Genomic DNA, 26,695 nt, shown 5'->3' on the forward strand with positions numbered 1-26,695 from the left:
AAGTTTACAAAATCGACATTCAACATGTGTACCATGTGGATGATACATATTCTGTGCTGATATCAAATACACCATTCTCTTGATAAGAATAAAAAAAACCAAAATATTTAAAAAATAACTGCAACAATATATATTTAATTTATTATGTGGTAATAACATAAAAATGCAAAACTCCTATTGACTTTGTCTTGACACCAACCTTTTAACAAATATAATTAGCTTAAAAAAATTGATCTATAATAATAATTAACTAAATGCAATTTACTAAATTTTACATATTTTCAATTGTTTGTGTAATGTTATGTTTTTACTTTTTTAGTACCCACAGATATATACATATATGAAATATAATAGTTGTAAAGTATAGTTATTATTTTACTTTTGTCTTAAATTGTACCACTACTACTACTACTACCTTTTGTTCCACGAAACATTTGTCCCATTATTGTTATCAAACTTTTGATTCCATTTTATTCATGGAAACTGATAGGGGTTATCTGTAGTTGTCGAAGGAAAAATATTAGAAAGTGGACAAGAAGTATTCTAATTTCGATATAGCAATTTGCGCTGCAGCTGCTGTGTCGAAGAATGAGGGCCAGGAATATATCTTCTCATTGAAGGTTATTTTCATAGTTACCTATTGACTTTCATTTGTCTACACTCCACTATTTAGACTGGTAAAAGTATCGTTTATCAATCAACACTGATTCAACAGATTTTATTAGTTAGGTAAGATATTTTTTTTTAATATTTATTATTAACATTAAATATATTGTCTTATCTGTTATGATTTTTGTGGATTCTATTTTAATGGTTGAACTTAGAATTATCTCTCATTGATTGTAATTTAATGATAAAACTAAATAACAATACAATAGTACAATTGGTTTAAATGTATAGATTGTATATTTTTAGGATTATTAACTGTATTAATTATCGATTTTAGTCTTAGAGCTTTATTTATACAGGTATAATATTATTGATATTGGCAGAAAAAAAATAATATTAATGAAATAATTCTAAATCACAGCAATGTAGGATCCTATGAAATAAAAATTATGTATGATTGTGTCGTCTATACAGTGTAATATTTACCTCTAATGATAAAATACAATAGGTCCCTATTATTTTTATAAAATGGTATTAAAAATTATGTATGATATAATTTTTTTTGTATGTTTTGTATACATTTTTATGACAGTATATTAAACATAAAACACTCGAGGGTGTGTCTAATTAATTATCTGATCAAAAGGTGATTTTTTTTTTTTTGTAATGATCAATAGGTTTTGACCTAAATTTTTATTTATTTATATTATAACCAATAATCATAAATTAGATACTATATTATTTAATATTATTTTGCATAGAATTATTTTACCTAAATTATTATTGTGAATTGTTATACCACTTAAACCTAGTTAATTTATAAATAAAATAAACAATATTGATGTCTGATGATAACAATATTAGACTAAAAAGTGTGGAATGTATTTGGTAATTTATGTTTTTGTCAGTGATGCCTGTTTTCTTAATAATATGTGATGCTGAGGATATTTCTGAGGATCCATCTACCATAAACATACGGCTGAACTTAATTGAAGAATATAAAACACTGGATAAAAATCATCCCCACCTTATCCACTTGGTAGTTAGTACCACAAAATACATCAATATATCACAAATATTCAATCAGAGGGTTACATATTATATATTGTAAATTTGTTTGTTCATTTTTAGTTGTTGTCTAATAATGATTTGTCTGTTGATTTAAAAGAAATTTGTTTGACACTAATAGAAAAAATATTGGAACTTTTATTTCTAAGGTGGATACTTTATGAAAATTTAATCTGTAGTTGATATTCTGGGAATCAAAAGTAAAAATGTTCCCGTATTTTTAAATATGATTGTGGAAAGAAAAATAATTTGGAAAAATTTTAATGTTCCGCGACAAACCAAGTTTTCAACAAAATTGATTATGTTTATACCGAACTCCAAAATGAATATCTGTAAATACTGAATTTTCTACACATATTATCAATTACTGAACATGAAATAATTATCAAAATGTTACTGCTTTTCTGTGTTATTTATAGGTATTTTAAATTGTTTATTTAATTAATAATCGTTTATATTAATTATTAATAAAGGACAATATTTATGTATGTATAAGTGATCTACTGTTTAGCCTGCTAAGTCTATTGCAATAAAAATTCTGAAATTAAATACATATTCTAATAAATATCTTTTAAATTTTGCATTTTAAGAGGGAATTGTATAGGAATTTGTTAGCTCACAAAAAACAATTTTTTATTGTTTGTTACAAAGGACTAGTAGGATAGAATCAGCTAATTAATTATTAAATGACTCATTATAGGCATAAAATTTTTTTTTAAATTGTTTTATACTATACCTAATGAGTAATTTTATAAGAAATAATTATTAATTACCTAACATTGTACTATTCAACATCTACCAAATTTTATATTTGTTGCTAAAGCAATATATTATGGTCAATAGAATAGTTGCTATTAGTATCTGTCATCACTATTTGGAGCAGAAAAATATTTGAATGTTGAGGTTAGTTTTTGGTAGTAGATTGAATCTAGTTAGTATTTTGCTTTTCCTGCATTTTTAATATATATATATATGTATTAAATTTTTAAAAAAATTTTGATTTTTACTGATAAAATAAAAATATTGAAACTGTAGTATAAAGTTTTTCATAAGCTGTTTTTATAGTTATTAAAAATATCCATGTTAGAACTTTGAAAAAATTTGTCAAAATCACTTATACATTCTAATCATTTTATATTTAATAATTCATAAAATATTTAATTTTAATACCCGAGGACAATGATTACTACTGTACCAGGTTATCATAATTTTGATTCTATGGACGCCAAGGTTAGGAATTTACAATAATGTGTATGTTTTTTTTTAAATAGAATTAGTTAAAAAGTTGTATATTTATCTATCTGAGTTATCAGTTATCACTCTTATCTCAAGACTATTATTAAACACAAAGCGATTTATATGATTAATTTACTTTATTAAGTCTGTAAAAATAATTTAAATAAACCATATTTACTAAATTTTAAATTTTACTTTAGAAACAAAATTTTTATCAAAAGAAATTGAAAAAAAACGTGTTTAAAATGTTTACTTTTAATTTCTCCTCTTCAATGATCACGCGTGCTTTTATTTATACTAAAAGTAATGATTTCAGTAATAAACATAATATTTCCCTTGCTAATAATTTTAAATTTGTGTCTATTATGACAGAATTTCAATGTTACTAAATTCATCAGAAATAAATTCTGGGTTCATGAAATCATTCATTAAATTTTGCCGATTTCTTAGTTGTGTAATATAATAATTAATATTATATGAATACACCATACACCGACACCATTGGAGGTGATCTTAATTTGATAGTAGCCTCCTTTGCATCTTTTAATGAAATATCAGATGGCAGATATTATAGATTCTGTAATTTGAAATATTTAAGTAATAATAATAATTTATTCATATATTGACTTGGTTGTCATGGAAATTATATGATGTGTAAAATAAAATAATTTACATAACATTTTTTTGTACGTGAGGGGTATAATTTAATAATGTTGTGTTTTTGGGTTTTCCGTTTGTGAGTAAAATCGAAAATCTGTTATATGGAATTTTAAAAGTTACTCGAGGAAACTTTTATTTATTTTATTCATAAAAAGACTTTCAACTTATTGAAATTGATATAAATTGATTCCGGATTCTATGTATTAAATTTAGGTGTGGTCTTAAAATCTTAATAACTGTGTGACATCATATTAAAATAGTTATTTCAAATCAATGTCGATAAAAATAATAATTTACGGTCCAACAAAAAACTTGAAAATTTAATATAAGGTTCTTTATAAGTTTTTTTTTTTGCAATTTAAAAATACATACTAATAGGTTTTTTATAAGCATTTGAAGTTTAGATGTTCATGACATTTGTCAAAATTACGAAAATTTGCAAACTATTTTGTTACAAAAAAATTATAAATTTTCAATTATTACAGCTAAGAATTTTTTATTTCCATTTTTTAATAGACTATTTTTTGGAGTATTTCGATGTATAAAATATATTTACTACTTTATGAGTAGCATAATATGACATATGAGTTATATAACTTACTTAAAAAAAAACCAACTATAACAACAAGACTATTCTTTCGAAATTTAATTTAAAAGTCTAAGCGGAATGCGACAAATATATTAATAATACACTGATGTGATTTTGTATAATTTTTTTTTTTTGCTAGATCAAAAAACTTGAAAATATTATATTTTTTGTAAGTTGTTATCATAGCTTTTTAAAAATAAAAAAGATACATTAATATTTTATATTATTAAAATAGTTATAATTTAATAAATATATAATATTATTTTAACAATATTCTTAATTAGTACAATTTATTGCACAATACAACAATGTAATCTAATTTATACATTTTATATTATTAGCTAGAAATATTTGAACATATATAATATATATTTACAATTCAGCTTAAACGTAAACAAAAAAATCTAATATTTTTATTATTGTTTACAGTTATAATTAATTGTAAACAATGGTTATTAAAATTCGTATTTATTACAAAAATACAAAAGACAAAATCTTACATTTTGAATGGAGTGGCGTAGTTATTGATCTTACAATGTGTCTTTCGGAAAGTAAATCTTGTTGGTAGTTTGAGGTCTCAAAAGTATAAAATGTCCAGTATTTTTCTTAATTAATGGAAAAAGAAAAGAAATAATTAAGATTTTAAGTATATGAAATTTAAATTTGATTAAATTCATAAAAATCACGAAAATTTACAACAGAATATAATTTTGAAGTTTAAAATATTCAATTTTTGTAACTAAGGATTGAACATTTAATATTAGTTTACTTATGTACGTAGTTCATACTGTAACCAAAAAAATCTACTATTTAAAAATCCAACTTTTTTTCTTATTAACTTCAATTTTAGACAAAATTAAATATTTGAACGAAATATAACGGTTTTAGTGTAATCTTTATATCTTTATAGTTTGCCTTAACAGTTCATATTATTTCATTGCTTTAATTATATATCAATTTAACTCTTCTTTATTTAATGTATGTTAATTATGGTTTAATAATTGAAATTAAACGAATACGAATGTTTGATAGTTTGAGTACTCGAAGAATTAATTTAAAACAAATTGTTATTAGTATAAATGAAAAAAATCTGGTTACTGACTCTGTGCACTGTAGGTATCAAATTACCTCGTTGTTGAGTAGGTTATTGTATGGATAATTCTATAGTAATTCATTGCATACGAATACGGGATAACGACTGATCGGGAATATGTCTATCACCCTATATTTCTAAGAATATTATACCATACATTTATATTGATATTATTTTGTTATAATATTAGTTGGAACTAATTTTTGGCAAAATCAAATATACTATGAAGTAATAAATTATTATTTAATAACTTTAATTATTTTCTAAGTCAAATCTGACATAGCATAAACGGTGTAAATGTATTTGTGGTAAAAATAGCTAAAAAAATAATCTTAATATATTTAGATTTTTATTGCATCATGTAAATAATATAAGTAGTCTCGAAAAATGTATCTTTATGAATAATATTTTTAGAATTATAACCAAATAACTAAAATTATTATTTATTATTTAAATTAATAGTTTTGTCGAAATTTGAACTATGTATTTTTAATATTTTCAAATCGCTGATGCTATAAATATTATTATCAATATGTAAGCAACAAATAGCTTGAAATTCGTCCGAATATTTTAAATCTCATTCTGTTTTTCTGTATGGAAAATTATTATTTAAATCACTGTGAAATGTTTCAAGTTAATTAGCATTCGCTAAATTTTTTTAAATTTGTATTAATATTAAGTATTAACGTATGGATAATTTTGTTTTAAATTTTCAAATTTAAAAAGAGTAGACGATAAAAATATCTTACGTGAAATATCACTCGTGTGTATGCCCTTAGGTCCAAATAAGTCAGTATTTTGGCCAACGAAAGAACGCACTCGTTTCTCGCATGTATAAACTGATGGTAGCAAACGATGTTATCCGACGCCAACGTTATATAGGTATATGAAATTGGGGTTGGTGCACAAGTGTCGAGTAGTAAATTTGGAGTGTTGGGAAATATTTTGGTCGTCACCCAGGTACATGTTCTCTTGGGCTTTAGTTTATTATAGATATCTTCAGTTTTAAATTAAAACATATAAACAATATCTGTTTCATCAAAAACTGGTTTTTCATAATCTGTTTTCCTCAATTTTTTTTTTTGTTTTAGATTTTTTTTTTTAATACTCTATTCATATTTTATTTTTTATCCTCGGCCTGTGAAGCTTTATCACCTAATGGCCCATAGTATCAACTATTTATAGATCTAGTTGATTTCAGATACTGTTTAATATCGAAGTTTTATTTTTCTACAATTTAAAGTTGTATAGATACAACACAACACATATAATTAAACCAAAACAATCATCACTCCGCTCAGAATTTAAAATCTTAAACGCAGAATGATAATAACAAGTTTTTACTGAATTAATAAAAAATAAATTCAAGAAATCGAATATTGTTATTATTTTTTTATTATTTTTTTTTTTTTTGAAATAGATAATTCAAAAATAGCCATAGTTACCTTCACAAATATTTCATATTACTATAACCTAGGCGTATTTTTATTTTTTATTTAGTTACGGTAATAGTTATTTTTTATAATAATTTCAAAAACTAATTATTAAGTTATTAATTATAAGATATATTTATTACATTATGACAGTATGTTTCTTAATATTTTCTTTGAACTATATTCTCTCCTCCTGAAGTTTTACGCATTTCATGTTATTATCCTATATAAATAACAAATTATGTATTTAACAATTTCCTTTATTAAGAACCATTAAGTATAATTATGTATTAAATATCTTAACTATTAGATTAATGGTGTTGCTGGTCGCATTACTAACACTTAAAATTATGTAATGGCTATAAAATGTATATCATTTTTGACGCTTTCGAAACACATATATATATATTTACTCCTCAATTTTTTTTTCAATCCCTAAATAATACGAGTATAATAACTGGTATTAATTAACTGCACAAAGCACAATGCAATTTAGTGTAATATTTAGGATGAAATGAATAATCGTCGATCGCTGGGGCAAACTTAATTTTTGATTTTTCTAAAAATAAATAATTTAATTAATATTTTCAAAAAAATCTATCATAAGTGTTTTAAATTATTCAATAATGGAAATAAATACTATTATTAAGTATAAAATTCAACTATTTTATTAAGTTTAGAATTGTAGTATTGTTCATTTGATGTTCAATTATTGAATCAAATATTTTCAATTTAAATACATTTCTGGTATATTTTCATTTGTGAATATGATTATGTCATATATAGTAACGCATAAACATGTACTCAATATTAGATAATTTTGTTAAAACACATGAAGTACTTAAAAATATTACAAAAAGTAAATGCCTTTTATAAGTGTTTAACAATAATTTTAGAAAACATTTCTATTTACTTAATTTAGTAGGGATAGTCATACGATGTAATTATTATATATTTAATATTTATGCACTGAAATTAAAACATTTTAACTTTAATTTTACTATCTTGTGTTATATTTATATACCAAACAAACAGGAATTAATGTTTAAAAGTTATAAAATATATGCAATAAGAAAAGTAAAAATATAAAATAATTTTATTAGTTGTTTGGCTTAAAATTTTGTTTTTTAAACTGTAATATATTTGTCATCGGTATACATGATACATGTATATTACCAGGTAATGTAGGTTATATTGTTATTTATAGAAAACCAATTTTCGACAAATTCTAAATAACCGTATATACTGATTTTTGCAATTCGAAAACAGTTTTGTAGGGATTTGAAACTTTTATGTATATAATTATATTTTATATAGACAATAATAACATTTTTAAAACATTTATTTATATTAATTTTATGCGATTGCCTATTTAAAGCTTAATAACAGTATTGTTATAATAGTAAAATGAATTATTTAATAATTAATAACAATATATTTATAATATTTATTATTTATATGATAATAAGCTGATGGACCGTCTCCGTTCAGAATCATTGTTCGTATATCATATAATTATGCCGTTATTTATCATTGAATTCAAATTTAACACTACATTCAATCCATTACAGTGACCTACTCAATGATGAAATATACTCGATTCCTAATAACTGTACAATTTGGCGGTTACCTACTTTCCCACATTTTAATTTTAATAATAAGGCTTAAAAATGTAATACTAACTGCCTCTATTTACTAGAATAACAATTAAAACTAGTGTAAAGCCAGATAACATGTTTATGAAAGTTTAAAATTTATACATTTTGATGATATTGAATATTTATTTTAAACTTTACTCTTTAAACAATTTGTTATTTTCTTTTCTTTTAAAAATATTAATCGTAAAAACTTGAAATGTTCCACTTTTACTTAAACTATAATGTTATATTACACAATTACATTTTCAAAATATTTTAACTAATTTTAAGCTTATATAGTTATACTGTGTACAAAATTATAATTTAAAAGATTAAAAAATACTTTGACTATTTATAATGTAGAATGCTAGATATTATTAAATTATATACTAGCTCATGTCGATTTCCCATTGCTCTATTACCACACACTCTTTGTCCACATTTTAATCAACGCACTTTATGTTGCTTTCACTATAGGCAATTTGACGTAATAACATAATATTTTTTCATTGCGTTTTATGTTGAAATATCTAGCATATTTTTTTATTTATGACCATTTTTCTAGTATTAATGACTCATAAGCTTAATAAAATACAGGTACTTACAAGAGGAGCATAAGATACAAAAAAAAAAAAAAATATTAATATTTTATTTAATTTTAAAGAATGCGTAATTCTAAGAAAAATAGTTTATGTTAACTTTTCTAGTTGTGTAATGAGTTGTAGGGAATTTAAGCCTATCTTGTATGAGCTGTATGTGTAAAGTTGCTTGCTTTACACAATAATTTACCTATATCTTTAAATTATATTTTCGAATTTTTTTTGTGTGTATATGGTGTGTTACTCTAAACTAAAGACGTTGATGAAATTTTTGTTTAGTGTTTCTAAAAAAATTAAAGTCTTGTAACTTTCATATTAGCGTGTTGAAGTGATTATAGGCGTGTTTTAACAAAAATATCCCTTAGAAATTTTAATATTTAAAAAATAATTATTTTTATATTTCATTTTTGATACTTTTATAATCTTTACCACGCAAAAAATACAATTATTATATGTAAATTAAACATCAAACGTGAAATTATTAGGTTGGTAAATTAATGTGTATGTAATAATTCTTATGTTGTGTGCTGTGCTCCTTTGTGAACAAATTTCGATTTACTGAAGTGCTTGTAGAAATTATAATGATAAATGTGTGATATATTTAAATATTTCGTATACCTATATTTATTTAACACGATAATGAATATAAGTAACCTTGTAATAAAATGTCTTGTTTTTTTTTTAAAACTACATTCAATGCAGGTTTTTATAAGTGGGTTAAATATATATTGGAATATACTTATATACATAGTACTTACTAATTAAATTATATAATTATTTATATAGTAAACGAATTCACCTGAAGTATTTTCGCAGTTTCTATATTTTAAGGACTATGGTAGCTAAATAGACTATATGTATTCATTATTTTTTCCTTTTATAATTTAAGATGTTTGATCTCCTTAGAATGTATAATGTTATTTTTAGATTTTGAACAAATTGTGATTAATGGTTGTACAATGTTGTAGATTTTTTTTTCGTATTTGACGAAACTTTTTTGAGCAGAAAATATATTTAAATATCCACCTTTAAATGTTATAGACATCGGGTTACAGGTATTAGTGGTATCTATCAAATTTTATCTAAATGGTACTTTGGGCGTTTAAAGTAGAAATCCAATGCTTTCTTTGTTGAAAATAATGACATAATTCATTTTTGTACACGAATATTAGACATTACCCCAAATGTTTTGTTTTTGTATAGCGTATTCTAATTACTTCCCAATACATTGCATGCGTTTATCAGATTTATCTGATGTTCTTTAAATGCACCTTTTCACCCATATTTAAACATTCAATTACATTTTTAAAATTATACAATATAGTCAATAACTCCGATTGCGAAAGCATGATTAAATACAAATTTAATATTATAGTTGTCAAAAGGTAATTATTTTGTAATTTACTGCTATCATCTATAAAGGATACCTATGTAATAATACATATGAATGTATAATATTAGTATATAATTTACAAAATAAAAACACTATGTCATCTTTATTTTTGTATCGAAAATAGCTTTTATTGAGACTTGTGTAGTAATTTTATGTATCTTAGATAGTAGTTACTATTATTTATTAATAACTTATCTGACAACATAAGAATTGGTTTTTTTTTAATTATCTCACTAAATTATGATATTAGTATTATATTTTAATAATATAGTATGGGGTATGTGTCAGTTATAAAAAATGTTCATTAGGGAAGGGAAGTATCCATATGACATTCATATAGTCATATCCCTCTATGACGTCACTGATTTTCTATACACAATAAAATGTTTAGAATATTTAAAGTTATTTTTATCATGAACATTGAACAATATATATATTAATATATTCATATCATTCTTCAATACGTCGGTGTATTGACCACAGATAATATAGAATATTTATAGAATCTTTATTGACCATGAAGCACAGAATAATTCTGTGCATGAAGACTAGAATAAGGAGACTAAACTCCGCTTCTAATAACGTCCCGAAACGAGTCGCACGATTTAATGGCTATAGGTGGCGCGAATCTAGGGAAAAAAGCCCCGTACCAACTAAATACATTAATCGTTATTTTATTATGATTTACATAATTAAATATAATCATTACATTTTTACATTTAACTATGTAACTTCTTTTATTCTTTAACACTTCAACATATCTATAGGTATAGCTGCAACATTGTCAATAATTAAATTGTCATTTGTTCCTACATGATTTTTTAAAAAAAAATTGAGGATAAAAATTTAATTTTTTTAATTTTTTTAAATTATATACAAATGACAATTATTTTAAACTTTTTAATTATTTTAAATTTTTACCATTGAACATTTTTTTAATTATGTAGGTACAAATGTCAATTATCGACAATGTTCAATGCAAATTGCGGTTATACTTTTTGATATGTTAAAGAAGTGTTACATAGATAAATGTAAATAATGTAATGATTATATTTAATTATGTAAATCATAATAAAATAACGAATAATGTATTTAGTTGGTACGGGGCTTTTTTTCTCCAAGTACCGGCGGCGTGGCGTAAGCTAGGCTTGCTACTTTAATCCGCGTAGTATAGTGATTATTAATGTTTTTTGCGTCTTTTGTAAAATATATGCATTATTTCGAACCATGACACATAATAAATTGTATAGCTCGTAAAATTACTCATTCATACATGTGCATGTGAGTATATTTCATGTGTACTCTGCGTAGAACTCGTAGAAGTAAGTATTAGCCCTATTATTCAGTTACCGACATCCGTAAGAAATTATTGAGTATAGACTACTACATAGACTTCTAAGTATTTAAATAATGCACTGCAGCGCACAGGGTACAAGGTGTTAATCTGTTAGTGAACAATATCGATAGTGATAAACGATGATAAAGGATTGACTACTATAATAACACAGAATTATTATTCTGTGATAATAATAGGATTGTTTATATAATAATAAAAAAATGTTAATGAAATATATACAATATGAACATATATGAATGCGTAATTTTACGAGCTATACAATTTATTATGTGTCATGGTTTGAAATAATGAATATATTTTACAAAAAAACATGAATAATCCTTATACTATGCGGATCAAAGTATAGCAACCCTAGCTCACAGAGCGCCACCTATGGCCGTTAAATCGTGCTACTCATTTCGTGACGTTATCAAAAGCGGAATTTGGTCTCCTTATTCTAGTCTTCGTAGTATTGACTTATTAGTTAAGTGATAGGAGATAACTAATAACACTATATTTGTATGCGATACAAAACACGGAACAAATTACTGAATTAAAATAATACTTACGCAACAATAAAAATAAATTAAAATATAAACTAGGTAACTTAGAATTTAAATACAGCTCCACTACGTCATATTTGATAAAAAAAATAAGTTTTTCCATATACATGAATTATTTAAAGAGAAGATACCCTCAAAAGTTATAAGTTTTCTGATTGTTTTAACTTATTTTTTCATTTCCATTTTCTGTTACAATATTTTTAAAAAAAATAATGAATTAATGTTTTATATCTATTGTTAGTGTTATGTCAAATGACCCGCTTTTTGATCAAATTTCGAAGAACGATCCTCACGATTTTTTTTTTTATGTATTATAGGATCTATTGAATATTAATGTATTTTAATTTAAATTTAAAATAACCTTAAAGTAGATGTTTACATATTTTCATATCGTCTTAAATATATCGAGACAGTTCAAGTGAATATGATCCTAGATAAATAGTCTGCAATCATTATATTAAAACACACTTTTAATAATCTGCCTATTCAAGTACCACATTATTTAAGTAAATAAACACATCAGATATATTTTATTTTGTTACGCATAAATTTGCTTATTACACAGGTTATTTTTATTTAAATTGAAAAAATAACATATGTATAAACATATTTATTTATGGTATTCACGCCACTTATACTTAAAACCTCCAAAAGTTTTTGTATGTTTTATTTATTAAATTATTAAATCACAACACATTAACTACCTATTGACAAATTTCAAGATGTTGATTTTTAGATTTCACTATAGCTATTTATATATTTTACTAGTATTTTTTTTTAACCAATTATATTATAATTTTATAGTAATAGCGAAAATTGTAGTTGACCCAAGCATAAAATCATTAAAAATTTGTTTCACTTAAATACTGTTTTTTTAGAGTGTTAAAATGAAGTTGCATGGAATTTACATTTAATGTAAAAATCTTGTTATTTTCTCAATAGTTGTGCTATATAAATGTAAGCAAAATACAATTTGAAAGAAATGTCAGTTAAAGCTATTTAATCTACAGTATAAACTAAAATTCTTTTAATATATTATACATGTTTTTGGGCTAGATACATTTTTTTTTTTTAATAATTACAGTATACAGTTTCTATGGTACCTTAACGTCGTCTGTTGAATCGTGTGGCTCATATCATATTTACTATTTATTGACTGTTGTAATCATGGTGGTATTATTCACTAACCATCATGAATCTTGATTTACCACTTACCTGCAGGAAACCCTAGAGTTGGGCCAAGTTCAAGTTTTAAACACGACACAACAGACGACGTATTATAGTCGTCTGTACATTCCTTAGATTGCATACAGAAAATGATGAGTATTTTAAATACTAATTAATAATTACCATTCAAAATAAAAATAAACCTGAAAAATTAGGTTACAATTTTTTTCTAATGAAATGGTTTTTTCTTAAGGTCGCGCGTGTTAAACGAAGATTTAATTATACGTTACAATAGAATTCTCGTTGATAATTATTTCTGTAATCTTCATTTTAAAAACATACATGGTTTAGTTTCCGGTACATCAAAGAAAGTATTAAGTAGCATGTAACATTTCATTTTACATTTTAGGTTCTGAGCGGAAATTGTAATTGTAATGTATTTACATTTTATTTTCATTAATCTCATGATATTTAATATTTTTTCTAGTTTTTGTAGAATTATTTAATATAATAAATATCAGTGTTATCAAACATGTGGCCTGCGGGCTAGTGCCAGTATAATAATATAAAAATATTCTCAAAACTAAAAAAAATATTAAAAATCTCAATAAAATAAAATAAAATAAAATGTTAAAACGTCAACATTTTCAGAAAAATAAACTCTACAAAATGGCTTTCTTCGATTTTTTTTTTAAATAATTAAATAAAAAAACTTTTTTTATCTAAATAATAAAATAAATTAAAATATAAAATATTTATAGTCCTTGTCTCTGTGAGTCTTTAAAAAAAAAACATAATTGTGATATCTCTATTATGTCAGGAGATATTGCAATAGGTAAATCCTCACGGAAGATGCTACATATTATTATTTAATAATTTAAACTTAAATATATAATATTTTAAACTATTCTTATATATATATACTTATACATGTCATATACATTTATAGAAGTATTAACATACTCATTTTAAAATCAGCATTCAGCACTTATGTTTACAAGGTGATGTATTTAATATTCTACATTAATTAATTATAGATAATTTATAATATATATATATAGACATAAATTAAGTCTTATAATTTTAATTACTTATAATAATACTTTATAATAAAGTATAATTTTTGATTCTTATTATGTTTTAGACTATTTATAATTGTAATTTTATTTTTGAAAGTAGAATATCTTTTTTTTTCAAGTATTAAAAATTAAAAACTGCAATACAATTTTATGAGAAATTTAAAACTGTACTTCATTATTATTATCTTAACTTTATATACTTCTATTTTTTTTTTTATTAATCTTATACATAGTTGAGTGTTTATACAAAGGATAAAATAGTTAACTAGATAATTTTTCAAAAATTCAGTGTAAAGAATTGAAATTGTAATAATTGACTGATAATCATTTGTAGTTGTATTACTTTAAAATGTCGAATTCTAATTATTATTATTTTTTTATTTTACTAAAGATATCATAGCATATTTTTTGTAAAAACAAAAAAAACAAGGATATTAACACTTCATTATTTATAATATCAACTTGTTTTAATGATACTTGTTGAAATAATATTAAATTTAAGTTTGTGGTTAATGGTAGTGTGGTTTCCTGTTACGCAATTCCTAGAAAATAGTCAATATAGATAATAATAAAAACATAAGTAGTTATGAATTATAAAAATTGTTTTAGTATTTATTATTTTAGCTGTAATAGTTTTTATAATTATTTATATAGTTTTAGTTTATAATAAAAAATGTAATTATAAATATTTAAAATAAGTATAATAATATTTTAAAATTACAATAACCATTTATTTTAATTCTGTTATATTTTACAAGTTTTGAAATAATTAAAAACGTTATTTTATCTAATCAATTAAAACTGATAATGATTTAGTTAATAACTACTTATATGCATATAATGCATGCATGTGTGCATTCAAGTTTCAAATAATATTTTTAATATTTGCTTTATTTATAAGACAACATATTTATTTTTATTTTTACTATTATACATATAAAGTAATTTAATTTATTTAGAAAATTTGTTTTTCATTTCAGTTGTATAATATGAGTGAAGAACATCACAATCACCATGCGATGGCAAATCATGATCATAATGAACAAACTACCGAAAGTGGTGATTCCTGCTGTTCTGGTACTGATGTACCAATAAGCAGTGGGCAACATATGATGCATCATATGATGTCTGTAAGTTACATGAAATGATCTAAGTAATAATCATCCATTTAAGCAATTTGTGTGGTATTTTTTATTTTTTAGATGTCATTCCATTTTGGTACTAGTGAAACTGTACTGTTTGATTGGTGGACATTTTCTACAACTAGTGGTTTAGTATATTCAATGATTGGAATTTTTTTAATGGCAACACTATATGAAGGTTTAAAATATTTCAGGTAATTAGTTATTTGTTAATTTAAAATAGTATACTTATATACTTATATAGCTTATTATACCTTTTTATATTTTAGAGAATATTTATTTTGGAAATCTTATAATGCTATACAGTATAGATCAGTACAAATTCCATTAGAAAAAGGACCTAATGACCCGGTTTCACAGTAAGTATTTTCATTTTATACATTTATATATAGTTATTGGTAATAACCTATACATTTTTAAAAATAAATCATATTAAATATAGTTAGTTTAAAAGTATTAATATAAAATATATTAAAAAATAATATAATATAATATTAAATAATAATACAAAATATATATATTTTAGTAATTTTTATTATTTTATTTTAAGTTTTTACTAAAACATATTTCAACTTTCAAGAACAAGTAAAACAATTAATTAACATAATTATTATTACTTAAAAACTAAAACCATTATTGAAAAAATTAAATCAATATTTATCTAATACATGTTAATATTAATTAGTTAAAATAGATAGCTATTAATATTGTTTATACCTATGGTGTTGGTATTTAATTTTAAAATAAAATAAATTGAAAACTGTAAACTAATTATTATTTTTGAATTATATAGTAGAACAACATATATTTTTATGATGATGAATTTTTGAAAAATATTAAATTATATATATTGATTAAACTATTGACTATTATGCATTTTTGTTTTCTAAATCAAAGGTACATAATGCATAAGGGCATTTAAAGTTATGTAATAAGTTAATATAACAATTAGTGTTGGGAAACGATATAATATTGTGTATTGATATTGTTCCGATTTTCCCAATATTGTATCGAATTATATTTTTATAAATTTATTAATAAGATTTAGTATTTGAAGTTTATACACCAAAATAATATAAGTAATATAATAATTTACATTTCTCGGGCACATGTTTACAAACTTTATCAGCTGACAAATATTATTAATTATTAGTTATTCGTTAATGGTTTATTATACCACACACACAATACTATGTACTAAAGCTTAGAATCTAAAAATAAAATGTATTTCTAAAAAAAAAATATTAATTTTAATATCATAATATATCATACAATTATAGAACGATATTAGTGTCGAAAATGTGTTATGATATTGATATTGTATTGAATTATCAATATCGTTGCCCATCACTAATAACAATATACTTACATTAATACATTTATGTAATGTACTTACACTAAAAGCTTATAAGTTAACCTATACTATAATATAATATTTAATTAACTATCTACACAAAAACAAATTGTATTTTACAAATTTGATTGCTAACATTTATTAAAGACATTTACTGTTAAAAATAATTTTAAATTGCAATAAAAACAAAAAAAAAAAATATAATAAGAATGACTGCATTAAGTAGAATTATTTAATCTTTTAACATCATTATGAGCAGAATTCAATTTCAGATTAAATGGGTATATAAAAAAGTTATGTGTTTTATTTTAAAATGTTTATTTATCATTTTAACCAATGGTCGGTATTCTTTCTATATGGTTATGTATTATTTTTGAGCTTTATCTACTTTCATATTAGATGTTGAATTTTGATATTCATAAAATTGTATTCAAGTGTTCATTATTTAATTGTGGGCAATATTTATATTTTTTGATTTTAACAACTAAAAATATTGGCTCATAAAATACAAGTGGTACCTACAAAAATACTTAACATTTTTTAGCAAAACTTCTTATACCTTTAAAATATATTTAAGAAAGACTTGAATAAAATATTTGTAAGTTATAAATTTATTACTTTCTTGCATATCTGTTTTAAGAAAATTGTTGTTTTGCAATTGGATAACTTCTATTTATTAATTTGATTTAGATTTGTAAATATCCACAAAAAAAGGGTTTTGAAAAAACATGTTTTTACTTTTTTTTTATATTAAAAGCCAAACAATTGGATTGATTATAAATGTTGAAGGTTTTCAATTATATTAAAAGAATCATTTTTTAATAATTTACTATCATAAAGTTGATTCAGATGATTTAATTTTAATTTTATTTGAAATGCATTTATATATTAATACATATCTGATAATAATTTTTGTTACACAAACATTCTTTAGACATTAAATATAATTGAATTTGTTTTAATATAATTGTCGGGACATTTTAATTCTATATAATATTATATTTGGTTTCATTAATAAAATATTTTTTATTTATTCATTCTGACATTATTTGTGGTTAGAATTAAATTAAAATACTAATTTTATTTCAGAATGGTTGGAAAGGTGCTTTTTAAACAACCCCTGTAAGTGTAATGAGTTTGAATTAACCTTTTAACTGCATGTGAAAATTATTTATTTACAAACCTTTAGAAATGTTTTGTGTAATTAACCATTGATCTTGAGTATATTGCTTTTCAAACATTAACTATTTATTTTGTAATAAAGTTGAATTTAATAATTAATAAATAAATTGCATGCATGCATTGTGTTATGGAAAAATATTTTGAAATATCTCGCATGTACCTTAATAAAATTATATTTATTATTTAATACTTATAAAAAAAATAGATTGTATATTGCATAGATTTTGTTACTATATTTATATTTAAGATTAAAACTATACATTTTAAGTAACCCTTAATAGGTCTCAAAAATGTATTTTTGTGTACCCCTTTTGAACTACTTTGAGAATAAAGGGATTACACTGTTGAGAAAACTTTTTGATTTAATCTATGGTACTATTTTGTTATTTTAATAATGCAATTTGCTTTTTTTTAAAAGTATTAAATTATTAAGATAGTTCAAATTTTTTTAAGAATCTCTCAAACCAGTTATTATTAACAATGCAAAAATTAAATATAAATGTCTTTAAATATTTTTTTAAGTATACATATTTAAATATATTTAACTTATTTAATAGATTTAAACACAAATTTACTAGGTGGTATCACAGAATAGATTAGATTTAATCTATTTTGTTGGGGTGTTGTAATAATAATAATTATTTTTTATTTTTTTATGTTACAGTCTTGTTGATTGTTGATTTTTCATTTATTTTAAATCTATCATAATTTATTAAATAGGAATACAGGATGATTAACTGAGTATGCTCTCTCTATTTTTTTCTTATATAAACAATTTATATAAATTCTGACTTAAAATTTTCAAGGAACTTATAGCTATTTATGACTCCAATTTTCAAATATTTTGATATTTGAAAGTTTCTTCATATAACTTGAATAGAACATAGAATTACCTTTTTCGCATAAATTATTAGCAGATAGCTATTTTGAAAATGTTAATCTATTTAAATCTAAATTTAAACAAGTGGTTTTTGTATTTTTTAACTTAGCATTTGTATTTGGTATTATAGGCTTGAAATATATGAGAGACACAATAATTTGAAAAAAAAAATGATAGTATAATCCTTGAGTGTACTTACTTAAAAATTCCAAAAACTTAAGATTTCAATAATATGGAATGAATAAATTCACCATTATTAATGGAATGAATAGCATTACGGGTGCTTAGTATGTCATCCTATATAGCTATTAACTAGTTATTTATTTATTGTTTGCAGTAGAAAAATGTTGAAGTATACAGTTTTTGTTTTTAACCTGCATGACGCTAGTATAATTATTAATTTAGAATATTTTAAATTTTAAAATATTATGTAATCACATACCAAAGTTATATATTGAAATTATTTATTAATCATATGTTTTTTCTTTTACAGGCCCACTATGTTCAGTGTAACACATTTACTTCAAACATTCCTGCACATACTTCAAATATCTATCAGTTATTTATTGATGTTAATTTTTATGACATACAATGTTTGGTTATGCTTAGCTGTTCTATTTGGTGCTACTTTGGGTTACTTCTTATTTGGATGGAAAAAATCAGTTGTTGTCGATGTCACAGAACATTGCCACTAAAATAATCGTTTCATAATTAACTATGTTCTTATTTACTATAAAATGTATACAATATTATAATCCACAAATATATTTTATATGGCATACTAGCTTAGAAATGCTTTCATCGATCATTGTATTCACTGGTTTAACTAAGCAATATACTAGGTAGATACCCTGATTTTCAGGTCAATTTTATAAATTATACTTTGTCATTTGATGATTTTCTGGATGATATATGGCCTTATAACAATATATTATCGAAAATTCCAAGATGCCTTATTTGAATTTATTAAAAACAAATGTATACTTTTATCATGTACTATTAAATCAATTTTTGTATTTTATGATTTGATTAAATCTTTATGTTTAATATATTGTGTAACTTGATTTCTCCATTCACCCATTACATTATCTAATTATTCAAAATGCATTATTTAAATTTAAAAATGTAGAGTTTTAATAAATTAAATCTTTTTCTTTTTCCTCTTTTATCCTTAATCTTGAATTTCTAAATCAGTGTTATTCTTTTTAATTATAATTTATTACTTAATTAAAATTAAAATGTACATAATATTTAATTGTATATAACTTATCTACTTCTGAATTATTATAAATTATTATAGATAGCAGATTTTAAGTATAAATATGTTATGCCCAAACCAATTCAATAAAAAGAGGATCATATACCTCCTAAAAAAAAAAAAAAATAATGTATGATGATGATTTTAATGGATTTGGATTACTTAAATAAAGACTTTCTATTTCATAGCCTAGATAGCTCTGCAAAGAGCGCCCTATAAAACATATCTTTACTAATACATACTTCTGTCCCAAGGCAGTGCCGTAAAACCTTAAAACTAATCAGGCAAATCTCATAATGTGAACCACATTCCAAGTAAAAAACACGTTTTTTTACTCTTTCCGTCTCCAGACTATACATTTGTATGCTTCCTTCACTGACTCTAATAATTAGGGCTAGGACTTATATGCAACTATGTTTTTTTTTACAATTTCTGATTATTAAAAAATTACAATATAAGCAACAATGTGTCGCTCGGTGACAATATCGCATTCCTAATGCTTTATTAGTATGATTAATATTAAACCAACCACCTCTGTAGACCTGTAGTGCGTCATTACGATTATTTTAATTATTGTAAATAAAACATTAAAACACATTCATTGTATACATAATTCATAATACACAGTCCTTTGTTATTAATTTACGTTTTAACCTAAAACAAATTCCAACTGATAACGATATATTAACCTGCTGACAGTTTATACAATTGTATATATTTTGTATTTATTTTGAACATATTTGAATTATACCATTTATAACACATAACTTTGTACTTACGATCTACTTTTATTTTAATATTTAGTATTTACAAGCCCGGCTCAAGGTATCTACTAGGCAGGCACGTATACAAAAAAAAATTCCCGGGGAGGAAGGGGTTAGGTTAGGTTTTAAAATTTAGCAATACAAATTGTACCGCAACATAATAAAACAATTTTTTCCTTAACAAGAAAATATTTCGTGGAGGGGGGTGAACCCCAAAAACCCCCCTATATACGTGCCTGCTACCAGGCAACGTAGCCCCACCATTCACGCCTAGGGCAACATTTTTCAGAGGAGGCATTTAAAATTTAACGTATTTGTATTAAAGATTTGATGTAGTATGTACATGTAAGGAGTGGCAAAACTCAAATTTACCTAGGTGTGTTTAAACACGAGCCGGGACTGAATATTTATGATCAACATTCAACGGTGGCACGTGCCCGGGCCTCTCCACCACTTGTTGACGTCTTCGTAGTGTCTGGACGCGCGTTCCGTGTCGTGGAGCATCGCGCACAACCGGCAGTAAAAACCTGTGTCATGGATTATCGTGCCCGAGCCCTTCCACTGGAAGTAATTATTGTAAAGCCGGTCGTCGTCGTCTAACAAGTGCAAATAATCGGCCAGTTGTTTTGGCGATTCAAAGTCGTCGACGTGTATGAACGAATTTTTTGGTGCCATTAATTCGTAATCGCTTCGGTTTGGTCCCATGACGATTGGCAACACGCTGTAATTGCGCATATATATATATTGTATAATAAATCTAATTTTAAATAAAGTTTTGATTTTTGAAAAAAAAATAATAATGTAATACATTTTTTTCTATTTTACATATTTTTATGAGACAATTTCTGAACTGAAGACTAATACTATATAGGTAATAGGTAAGGTATATAGCATTATCTGAATGATCGAAACGATTGTTTATACTTTTGTGAGTATCATAGCTCAATTATTGATAAAATGTATTTTTGGGCTTTTGTATTTAAAATATACACTTATGATTTATGACTGATTAAAAAAACAAAATATATGAAAAAACCCGAGGACTACAACGACTCACCCAATACTATAAGTTTGAGCCCACAAGGCAATTATAATATAGTACTATGATTATTAATTATTACAACACGCGTACTCACACACACGTACATTAATTGTTATTTTTATTTTTGTATTATTAGTATTATTTATCGTGAATTATTTTATCTTATAATATTCAGATCACGGCCGCCGCCAACTTACTGGTGCGCGGATAATTAGCACGGCCGCCGTAATTCACCAGTCTCCGTTCTCCATCCGTCGTCGCGTAAGAGTAAGTCCAAAATAAAAGTTGGAATATTTCTCTATATTCAACCTCCGACGTTTTTTACAATTTTTTTATTGTGTTCTATACTTATATATTATAAGTTCTAATCGCCAATATTGAATTAGCCGTGTGCGCTAATCGCCGGGGTATTGCCGGCATTATTTAATTATATATTTATACAAGGGGGGAGGGCAATGGGGGCAATTGCACCCCCCTCCCCATTCACAAAAAAAGTATCATATATTCCAACAAAGTTTTTTTTTTAAATAGATGCGATAACCATTTTTTAGTTGATAACTAACAAATTGACCCCCCCCTTTTAGGACCACTGTATCCGCCCTTGTATTTATATCATATAATATCTGACGTGCGCGAATCGCCGTTTGTCTAAATTATAGTTATTTTTTACATTATATTATTATATCTATATAGTGTGGGCGCGAATCGCCATATTCTTTATATAGTATATGATGTTAAATACTTGATTATTATATTATTAGTTATATACAGGTCAGTCGGTGTATAGTACGAACGAAGCATTTGGTGACCGGGCGCACGGCCTATTATTGTACGTTCCCGGCCCAAACACTATAGTTCAATGTGTACTAAATACAGAATTTGGTTGTTTATGGGAATACGTCATACTTGTATACCTAATCATTAATTTAACAAATATCATTGAAATCATAAATTTTAATTATTGACATTAATTGCATCATATTTATACTTATATTGTAAACATAGGTATACTTGTGTTTATAAATTATGTCTAACTTTGAACAAAAACACTGCTGAAAATTTAAAATAATTTCTCTGTAATCCTTCCTTTTAGTAACTAAAAATCTATTGTTAAGTGCATATGTTTATCAAACGCTATCTTCGAGAATTATCAGAAATAAGTGTAATAAAGGATGAAGTTATTAAAATGTTTTATGAGATCTAATAGAATAATATTATTATATAATTGATGAACATTTAAACTCACCTAAGTGCATTCAGGAACAATTTTTCGGTTACATAATAAATGCAATGCGAGTTTTCAAAAGACAAATAAAATTTATAATCATTTTTTAGCATCTCAAAGCATTTCTCTCCTTGTGTCTGGGGACACTCGAGCGTTCCGCAACCGCCATACACATCGACTGAAATGTGTTTAGCGAGTTCCTGTACATAAATCATACGATTACTATTCGGATTGCAGTTCGAGACGAACCACGCCACTTTCTTAGTCTTATGTTCAGCGTAATTTTTTTCCCCGTTCTGAGGCAGAGGAGGATTATTTTTCATGAAATATCCATAAGGACGCGGCACATCACTGTCCCAGCGATAGTTAGCTGTCCAATTAAATACGTTGGCGTCACTTACGACGTCAGTGGAATATGGAGCTTCGGTATTAAATAAAATCCAAATCTAAAGGATAATAACAACAAAAAAGTATAACGCTCGATGTACTCGTTGTATCAATAAAATTGTCCATAACTCAAAATCCTCGCGTATAGGAAAATGTTTTAACCTTTTGCAGCTCATACAACGTATCAAATATATATTTATATGTATCTAATGACTAACCTTTTCCATTTTTATTTGATTATAGGGTAATATGAATAAGTACATTTCAATAGATATAGTCTACAGATATTTTGGAATGCCACTTTTATTACATATTATATTTATACGCATATACCTATTATAAACCATTAATCAGTAGGTAGCCAGTAGTTATCATTATCAACTTTGATATTACATCAAAATATCAAATAGACTATATATAATGATATTTTGAGTTATATATTTAATAGTTGGCCTTTAAAATTGAATCTCTGGTTTATTATAATGTTAACTAAGAAAAAAATAATGTTACTACAATGAAACTTCCATATAATGAAGTCGAATGTGCAAAAAAAAAAAATTAGTAATATGGAGGAATTTGTTAAATAAAATTACGTATTCATTAACAATGAAAGTCATAGTTCTTAAAAATATTTCGTTGAACAGAAAATTTCGTGAAATGGAAGTTCGTTGTATGGAAGTTTCACTGAATTAATTTATGATTTACCATAGCACAATGAACAAGGATTTTAAATATTTAAACTAAAGAATATGACTCATTTAATAAAAGTAAAAGGTTATTTGCAATTGTCAATTGCATTGAACAGAATCGTTTTTTGTTTGACGAGTGCCCTAGCAATTGTTTTACCTGATTGGATGGCCTCCAATATTTAGGGCGACTATAAGAATGCCTGAATATCACCGCGTCAACTTCCGGACCCAATGACTTATTTAACGTCAACCAACATTGACTCACGGGACATCCAAAGAACTCACCCTGGTCGGATTTAGGCACCTCCCATGCAGCGCCGGCGCCGGTATAGATTAAAATCCGTTTGATTGGTGTCTTCAGGTATTTGTAGCCTTTAGGTACGTAATACATTTGCTCTATAATTCTGTCACCACGCGGTAACTGTTCCGGCCACACCAATCTTGAACTAGTGAATTCGTTATCGGTACCTATATAATGGCTATATTTAGTAGGTATGTCGTTTTATAAACGAAATTAAACTATAATATTATGATGTGAACTTTGGGCTTACAATCTGTATTATTGACAGTTAAGATGGAATCCTGCTGAAAACAATTTACAAAAACTTAACGATTTAAACACAAAATTGAAATAGGCATAATAATAATAAGGTATATGAGCATCTTCAAAGGTTAGGTTAGGTAAGAGTAACAGTAACACCTTCAATATTTTGTGGATTATAAAACATTTTGAAAATATTGTTAGTATGTATAGTTTATTTTTCTGTAACTGAACTGTTTCTGTGTACATATTGCCTAATATACGATTGCACATAAATTAATAATGTATATACTAATATTATATATATACATATTAATTAGCTAATGATAAGGTTACATTTTAATATATTTATATTTTAGTTTGTTGCTTAATATTTGGTTAAAATAGTTCATTAATAACCTCTTAAGCTTAAAGGCTAGAATATTGTACTCGTATGTTTTTTTCAGTTTAACTAATGCATAATATCATAGGTTCTATAGACCTATAATATAATATACCTTATGGCCAAAATAATCCATTTAACTCTGTTATATTTAAATTTACTATAGTAATTTCACTAATAATCAAATTTATAAATAAAAGAATATTATTTAGAGCTTGATTTAAGAAATTTATAATTATAAAGGGTTCATCACTGGTTTCCAAATGAAAATATCAAAAATCATAAAAGATTATAAGTTTAAACCACAAGTTTTCACCCACCTTCACCCTACAAATGGATCTAAAACATCTTTTTAAATACTAATTGATGTGATATTTTAAATAAAAAAAAAATTAAATGTCTATAAATAACACCAAAAGGGCCAAAACATTTTTAAATTGATATCATATCTAGAAAATGATAATATACGTAATATATTTGGTGAAAAGTTTAAATTTCTACAATTATTTTACAAAATTTTTGAATTAATACAACAATCTGATATCTTATTTTTGTTAAAAGTTCTCGTTTTATCTTTAGTTTTTTTTTTACAATAATTTTGAAAAGTACTTACATGGCAATTTTTACAATCAACCCTTCCTCCATGATTTAAAATCTGAAAATACACAAGTTAAATAATTAAAAATTCCAAAATCAAGAATTTTAAAATGCATTATTAAAGGATAAAAAATATACCGAAGAAGTAAATTAACTTGTATAATATATAATATTCGGATATATACATAGCAGCTGATAGTGATTAGTTTTTTGTACATTGTTTTAGTTTGAAACACTTACTTTATTGAAATAAACCATGGTCATGTACAATAAACTTATTAATGTGAACATAAATAATATTATAGTTCTAATTATTAGTAGACGTTTGTTGTAAAACATCGAAAATCTTATCTCCACCATCTTTCAGCTAATATTAAAATGTTAAATATATTATTAAAGTAATACGAGCACAAAATATTATGTACGGTTTTGTGTTTAATATTGTATTAAATGTATTATTTTAGTAAACAATATTTGACGACCGACTGAAAATCGTACACCAAGTTTAAGTAGAAATATATAGAAATTTCAACTTTACTATAATTGTACATTTACAAATTTACAATTAATGTGTTATACATTTAAACACATAGTGTTATGTGTTTAAATTGTAGTGTAGTTTCAAATGTTTCAATTGTCAGAACACCTGTGTTTATTTATTTATATGTATACGATCTGAAGCAAAATAATAATGTAATAAATTAATATATTAACTATGATAGCATAAATAATTATTTATTTATTTATTGCACTTCCAAATATGCTAAGTTAAATAAAAGTAAATAAATAT

The 26,695-nt window shown here is 24.3% G+C and overlaps 2 protein-coding genes across 5 annotated transcripts; one reads left to right on the plus strand and one right to left on the minus strand.

Moving 5' to 3' along the window:
* Positions 1-524: 524 nt before the first annotated feature.
* On the plus strand, positions 525-20,063 carry LOC113558943 (high affinity copper uptake protein 1). 3 transcript variants are annotated; one of them, XM_026964536.1, is made up of 6 exons: positions 525-729; positions 15,443-15,592; positions 15,665-15,798; positions 15,874-15,963; positions 18,048-18,080; positions 19,514-20,063. In XM_026964536.1, exons 2-6 carry the CDS (start codon positions 15,452-15,454, stop codon positions 19,713-19,715), a joined length of 600 nt encoding a protein of 199 aa, XP_026820337.1. In that variant the 5' UTR covers positions 525-729; positions 15,443-15,451; the 3' UTR covers positions 19,716-20,063. The 3 variants fall into 3 exon arrangements, with proteins under 3 accessions (XP_026820337.1, XP_026820348.1, XP_026820342.1); XM_026964541.1 differs by lacking the exon at positions 525-729 and adding an exon at positions 15,094-15,137 and having other exon boundaries at positions 19,514-19,715; XM_026964547.1 differs by lacking the exon at positions 18,048-18,080 and having other exon boundaries at positions 19,514-19,715.
* Positions 20,064-20,260: 197 nt separating this feature from the next.
* On the minus strand, positions 20,261-26,390 carry LOC113560434 (glycoprotein 3-alpha-L-fucosyltransferase A-like). 2 transcript variants are annotated; one of them, XM_026966301.1, is made up of 6 exons: positions 26,146-26,390; positions 25,922-25,963; positions 24,937-24,967; positions 24,543-24,853; positions 23,331-23,755; positions 20,261-21,763 (listed from the first exon to the last, which is right to left on the minus strand). In XM_026966301.1, the coding sequence occupies exons 1-6, from the start codon at positions 26,263-26,265 to the stop codon at positions 21,463-21,465; spliced, it is 1,230 nt and encodes a 409-aa protein (XP_026822102.1). In that variant the 5' UTR covers positions 26,266-26,390; the 3' UTR covers positions 20,261-21,462. The 2 variants fall into 2 exon arrangements, with proteins under 2 accessions (XP_026822102.1, XP_026822101.1); XM_026966300.1 differs by having other exon boundaries at positions 24,937-24,970.
* Between the last annotated feature and the right edge of the window lie 305 nt (positions 26,391-26,695).

The sequence above is a fragment of the Rhopalosiphum maidis genome, chromosome 4, assembly GCF_003676215.2.
Source record: "Rhopalosiphum maidis isolate BTI-1 chromosome 4, ASM367621v3, whole genome shotgun sequence".
NCBI lineage: Eukaryota > Metazoa > Arthropoda > Insecta > Hemiptera > Aphididae > Rhopalosiphum > Rhopalosiphum maidis.

What these genes read in the sequence shown, in the direction of transcription:
- LOC113558943 (XM_026964536.1), top strand. Translation starts at nt 15,452, where the DNA reads ATGAGTGAAGAACATCACAATCACCATGCGATGGCAAATCATGATCAT. An exon ending in CCTAATGACCCGGTTTCACA is followed by an intron (nt 15,964 to 18,047) that starts GTAAGTATTTTC and finishes ATTTTATTTCAG; the next exon opens with AATGGTTGGAAAGGTGCTTT. An exon ending in GTGCTTTTTAAACAACCCCT is followed by an intron (nt 18,081 to 19,513) that starts GTAAGTGTAATG and finishes TTTCTTTTACAG; the next exon opens with GCCCACTATGTTCAGTGTAA.
- LOC113560434 (XM_026966300.1), bottom strand. Translation starts at nt 26,265, where the DNA reads ATGGTGGAGATAAGATTTTCGATGTTTTACAACAAACGTCTACTAATA. An exon ending in AACTGTCAATAATACAGATT is followed by an intron (nt 24,854 to 24,936) that starts GTAAGCCCAAAG and finishes GCCATTATATAG; the next exon opens with GTACCGATAACGAATTCACT. An exon ending in TTGTTCCTGAATGCACTTAG is followed by an intron (nt 21,764 to 23,330) that starts GTGAGTTTAAAT and finishes GCGCAATTACAG; the next exon opens with CGTGTTGCCAATCGTCATGG.